Source organism: Maylandia zebra, linkage group LG23, assembly GCF_041146795.1.
Source record: "Maylandia zebra isolate NMK-2024a linkage group LG23, Mzebra_GT3a, whole genome shotgun sequence".
NCBI classification, from domain to species: domain Eukaryota; kingdom Metazoa; phylum Chordata; class Actinopteri; order Cichliformes; family Cichlidae; genus Maylandia; species Maylandia zebra.
Window position 1 is genome coordinate 22,098,245 of NC_135188.1, and position 6,401 is coordinate 22,104,645.

General features: G+C 40.9%; 1 protein-coding gene across 1 annotated transcript; it reads right to left on the reverse strand.

The window, feature by feature from the left end:
• Positions 1-955: 955 nt before the first annotated feature.
• On the reverse strand, positions 956-2,656 carry LOC112430392 (E3 ubiquitin-protein ligase TRIM21-like). The gene has a single exon (XM_024798642.2). It carries the CDS (start codon positions 2,654-2,656, stop codon positions 956-958), a length of 1,701 nt encoding a protein of 566 aa, XP_024654410.2.
• Positions 2,657-6,401: the final 3,745 nt, after the last annotated feature.

A 6,401-nucleotide genomic window follows, 5' to 3' on the forward strand; every position in this document is an offset into this window, starting at 1 on the left:
CAATGTACTGGCATTGAATATTTAAACATGTTTGTGGGTTGATTTGAATGCTTCAGGTGTGAGTGCAGCCACTCAGCCTCCACTCAATGTCCTGACAGAGCCAGGTGCAGATGTGTCACAAGTTACTCTGCTTGTAGGCTATGACACATGGCCACAGGCGGCACTAGTGGACTGGACTCACTTTGAGTGCAGACACTGTAAAGTCCATGCTTTAGTCCGCAGGCAACAATGCTGAAATCAGATCAGAGTAATAAAATTTTAGAAGAATAATGATGAAGACAGCAAGATTCTCGATAACCTAAACTGACAGACTGTATTTGAACCACACAAATGTCACAGATATATCCAGTGTTTGTTTCCTGGTTTGTCTGCGGCTCCTGAAAAGCATATCTGTTTGACCAACACCAATTATTCTAAAATGCCAGATAATCTGAAAATGTGGTGACATGAAGTTATTTGCTCATGATTATGTTTTTGTGGCATGACTTTTGACATTAATATGCTTCCACACAGGGACGGTCCTAGCCTGTTTGGTGCCCTGGGTGAACACTCCCTCTGGTGCGTCCCCCACCTCCCCCTCACACACACACACACACACACACACACACACACACACACACACACACACATATAAAACATATTAAGGATTGCGCATTAACATATTTTATTGTGATAACTGTTGTCGGAACTATAATGAATTTGAACAGATAAACAAACACACACACACAGAAAGAGAGTATGCATAGTATGCAAACGGCTAACAAACAGCCATTATAATTCGTAAAGGAGACAAATCAGCAATACACCTCTTCCAATTAATGTCTAATTAATATTGTGCTGAACACTGTCTGCCCACTGTCTATTATCATGGCTTTGACCTTTCCTTGTCCATCTTCCATTGGTGTTAGTTTTGCACTCCAATATCTGATTGACTGATTGACAGAACAGGTGATGATCAATTATCATGGTCATCATCATCATCCTCATCACCATCACCATCACCTATCATCACAGGACAGATGATCAGAGGTGCAGAGTTTTTACCATCATCATCAACATTCCAGGGACAGAAGAATGGGTAGAGTTTCCCGGTGAAGGAGCAGCCAGTAAAGGAGTAGATAAGAGCTGCATCATCTACATCATGAAAGGAGACCAGACCCTCCTCATAATCCACAAACACCCCCACCTTCTCAGGATCTGACTGAAGGGAGAGACAGACTGGAAGACCCTCCAGAGCTATATAATTATTTTTATATACTCCTACAATCCAGTAACCTTTCGTTCGGTTCAGTTCAACCGTGAATTTTTCCTTCCTGTTGACTGACTCTGTGACCACTCCTAACATCAATTTCGTCTTGTATTTTACTTGAACTTCAAAGTAAAATCTGCCTGATGACAAACTCTGCTTTCCTAAAACAATGAGAAATTCAGAAAATCTCTCTGGGTTGTCTGGAAGATCATTCTCCTCTTCACCACAGTGTACTTGTTTCCCATCATCAGACAGGATGAGTTTAGGATGTGCTGTATCAGGATCAAGAGTCACATCCACTGCATACTGCTGGACCCTCTTCAACTCAGCTTCAAACAACTTCTTCATTTCTTTATTGAGTGTCTCCTTCAGTTGACTAACAGCTCTCACCCCAGCTCTCACCACAGTCCCCTCATATGATGGTGGATGGATACTGACCTCTGTCCAGTCCTTGGTGGTTGGAGCAGCTTTCAGGGATGAGAAGCTTTGGAGGAGATGGAGGTGATCTTTAGAGCGTGAGAGCTGCTCCACCTCAGAGCTTCTCTTCATCAACTCAGAAATTTCCTGTTCCAGATCTGTGATGAAACCTTCAGCCTGTTTCTTTGTTGATTCTTGTTTGTCTTCGATCTCCTTTATGAACTCATTCATACGTTTGTCAACAGACTCCTTCAGAGCAGTGAAGACCTGAACACCTTCTGCTTTCTTTCTGTCTGCAGCATCTTTACTCATCTTCACTGACTTTTTGATCTTTCGAATCTTAAGTAGTCTCTTTATGATCATCTGTTGAATTTCAGCTTCAGTCTTGACCAGCTCTGCCTTCTTTACTTCATATTCTTCTCTCAGAGGAACAAACTCATGAGTCTTGTGGTCAAAAACACAGCAGAGCATGCAGACACATGTCTGATCGGTCTTACAGAACAGCTCCAGAGGTTTATCATGCTTCATACACATCCTGCTTTCCAGGTTCTCCTCAGGATCAATCAGCTGATGTCTTTTCAAACCTTTCATTGTCAGATGAGGCTCCAGGTGAGTCTGACAGTAGGAGGCCAGACACACCAGGCAGGACTTCAGAGCCTTCAGTTTGGTTCCAGTGCAGATGTCACAGAGAACTTCTCCTGGTTTGGCAGCTTGTTGCTCTGAGCTGCTGCTGCTGACTTTCTGCTGAGCTTCATGTCTGAACTGAGAAACCATGTCAGATATGAAAGTGTTGATGTGCAGCTCAGGTCTGGTCTGAAAGACCTTTTTACACAAAGGACACTGACACCTGTCACTGATATCCCAGTGTTGACTGATGCAGCTTTTGCAGAAGTTGTGTCCACATGGTGTGGAGACTGGATCAGTGAAGACATTCAGACAGATGGAGCACAGAAACCGATCTTTCGATAGAAGACAGCTGGCAGCAGACATGTCTGCACTCTGAGTGAGAAAGAAAAGAAAATGATTTTATTTCAAATTCACTTTTCATTATGTTTAAAGTGGACTTTTTCTGCTTTTCCTTCTTTCCTGTCAAATATCTCCTATTGTTCACCTTGTGAATGTTCATTTTTAAATAATAAGGTTAGTGTATGTAATCCCTGTGAGCTCAAAGTTCAGACTACAGATTGCTCTACAAACTGAGTTTCAGATAACTTTCTCTACGTGGGACAAATGCAGCCACTAGGAGGGTCACAATCCAGTCCCCTCCTAGTGCTGACCTCAAGCCTGGGGAAGAAGGGAGGGGGAAGGCATGTTCAAGCACAGTGAGAGATAAGGAGAGGCATCCATGTGGAGATGAGAATACAGACTAAATGTAGCAGCTATGACTGGTAAAGTGCTGATATTATTGAGAGAGTATAGGTAAATGAGTTGTGTATGCATTAAAAAAAACATAGCAAGGAAGCACAACTATGACCATCAGAGGTAGCTTAAAGCTGTTCTACCACAGTGTAGGTAGGAAGAGAAACAGTGTATGGATAATCTTGAAGGATGAGTATGTCAGTGCTGTTGTGGAGGTGTTAGACATGATCAGGAATGTCTCACCAGTTGGGCAGTAGAGAAAGAGGAATTGTGGAGTAAGTTTGATGAAGTTTCACTATGTTTGTTATCATATATCTGTGAATATCGGGAGCAGTCCAACCTTATTAACATTTCCTGCCCTTTTTCCAACATTGTCTTCATTAAGTACATGTAAAATGTTCATTACTGTCACAACTCCACTTTTACACTTGGTATAATGTCCATCACTGATCACCATGCAGGGCTCGCAAAATTTCAAAATCCCTGGTGGCCCTTTGGGCAGAGACTCTTCAGTTTTTGGTAGCCCAAAATAAATTTAAGTAGCCCGAATAAAAAAGAGCAATTTTTTGATTGATGTTTTGTTTCCTGTTTTGTTTCTGTTACAATATTATACATTAAAGTATAATATTGTAACGGAAACAAAACATTAATCAAAAAATTGTTGAAACACAAATTACAACATTGTATAAAAATTACAATCATCAACTCAAATACTTGGTTCTAATTGAACAGAAATTTCTATGAACTTGTAAAAACTGTGTAGAACATGAATCAGTCTGTGTCAGATCCTGAATTTGAAATTTCCACTGAAGTCACGGGTAAGAGCATAGCTGGACTGGCCATCGGGCATACCGGGCACTTGCCCGGTGGGCCGCTGGCGATTTTTTGTTTTTATGGGCCGATGGATTATTTTTTTTTAATTAATTAATTAATTTTTTTTTAGGAAGGGTATATATAATGAAAGGTGTTGGATTGGCCAATTGGTCATGATCGACTCTGGGCTGGACCAATTACAGCCGAGGAGGCCGGATGCACCCTCCCCCTTGTTTAGCAATCATGTGATTTTCGCGCATTGCATGCCGGGAACTCGTGGCAAAACAATCCAAGTACCGCATCAAATGCAAGCATTTGCAGCACCGCAAAACGTTCATCCTCCGATTCCAATACCTTCTTGTTTTTTCTTTGCCGCACAAAAAAGGAATGTACAAAACAAAAGGAGAACAATGCCGGTCCGTACAAAGACAGACGCCACGAAAAGACAAAGAAAAGATACGAGGAAAAAAATCAAAGGAGTGAAAGGGTCAGACCCTTACGTGCACACAGAGTGGACAAAAGACGTTAGCGTGCTGCCCAACTTTCACCACGCTCATATTTATAATTATACGGTTCTTTGAGTGAGTGCATACACTCATGAAGTTTAGTAACTTCAGGTCACTGCAACAAGACCAGGTACAGTTTACCGACGGATGGGTGCAGGACCTTGAAATGCACCGTGTAGAACGAAAGACCATCGTACGAACAAAGGTAAGTTTACCAGTCTCACATATCATTGTCATAAATACACATTCGTTAACCGTTTATTAATATAACCTTTGAGCTCAATGGTAATTAATTAGTAGTGGAAATAATTTCTGGTAGCATTACAGAAATGTAGCAGTGACAATAATATTGTATGCTGTAATCGCACTGGACAATTAGTGATACAAACAACTGTTTTATCCTGTGAATAAAAGTTTATGTTTTTGTCAATGTACCATGGTAATAACAAGCGAAACGCAATATTGTGTCAGGAAAATTCACTATTTATGCACAATAAACAAAGGAGCATAGCGCGACAATTTCTGTTCAGCGCCAGACATGCTTGTAACCTATATCACCAATTATGTTATGAAAATGACGCATTAACAGCAGACTGACCTTTGTGGGAATGCTTGGAGCAGACTAACCTGTGAGCTGGAGTGTTCTGGGACGTTATATTTGGTATATCCAGACCATCCGTCGGCTCTTACTTCGGAAACATGGCTCAAAAAAATTTCTCTTCAACGACGTAATCCGATAAAAAAAAAAAACGATCTCTTTACCCGTCGGCTTCCCGTGGCTGTCATGCGACCGGTGTTGTGCCAAAAAGTGATTGCCTGCCAAAAAGTGATTTCCAATGTTTCCGTGTATTTTTTATGTGTAATATCTTTACGTATGTTGGTAAATAGACTTCGGTGAACAGCGTTTACAAAGGGGTTATATATAGAATTAAAAGATTATCTGTTTTTTCAAGTATCTTTATAACTCTGTGTTATTGTACTCACATTATAACCAATCCGGTCCTTTTTCCCCACTTACAATATTTTTACAGAACTATTGTAATATTTGCTGCCATTTCTGCTGTCTTACTCTTACAAAAGACATTTTTAATGTTAATGAGATTTTTTTTAACTGCATAAATAAAGGTTCTATAAAAGTCGCTGCCAAAAACTGATTGCGGCTTCTACCTTGTTACACGAATGTTGTTTGTGGCTCAATATGACTTTGTGTCATCCATGAGGGATGCATTTGACATATGTTTCACATATTATAGGCCAACAAGTTACTTATACCAGTTTAAATACGAGCAATCAGTTTTTGGCAAATACCGGAAATCAGTTTTTGGCAGACAATCACTTTTTGGCACAACACCGGCTATTGCAGTTAATAATACAACAGCTTCTTGCCATTTTTTGTGTTTCTTTTTATCGCTGTGTAACTGAGTTCAATTGAAAGCCTGCGTGCGCTAGTACCTCTTGCCACAAGTTCCCAGAATCCTTTGCGGTTTTACCCCTGAATGACGTCACATTTTCAATCTTTATCCTGGTGGGCCGGTCTCTAGTCAAAATGCCCGGGCCGATTTTTTGTCCCAGTCCAGCCTTGGGTAAGAGGCAAGTGGAACCAAGATCTAGGCCATTTGCTTTTTGAAGTTTGCAAAGACTGCTAAATTGTGCCAGTGGTAGTTCACTCTTTGCAACATAGTACGCTGTTCTAAACAGATTTTTCAGGTTTATTTTTAGTATGTTATTTGCAATTGGTGTTTGTTCTGGAAAAGATATTGCAGACTGAGCAATAATGCATTTCTTGCATTTCTCACAGGTTCTAATGGAGGCCTTTCTTAAAATGACTGGTCCCAGTAACAAAGGCGCTTGTCGACTCAGAAATCGAGGGAAAACCAACAACACACCCGGCAGAACATTATGTTATTTACACGGGTGCACATAAGTGGTCCGCATGTGCGCATTCGCTGTCAAAATAAAAGACACACCAGACGCACCAGATAAGAAGTTGCAACGCGCGTTTGCGTCCATATAAAAAGCACTGTTTTTGAGTGGGCACATTCCGCACCACATCTCTG

Bases quoted from the DNA above. Each gene is read 5' to 3' on its own strand.
- LOC112430392 (XM_024798642.2), bottom strand. From the start codon at position 2,656: ATGTCTGCTGCCAGCTGTCTTCTATCGAAAGATCGGTTTCTGTGCTCC.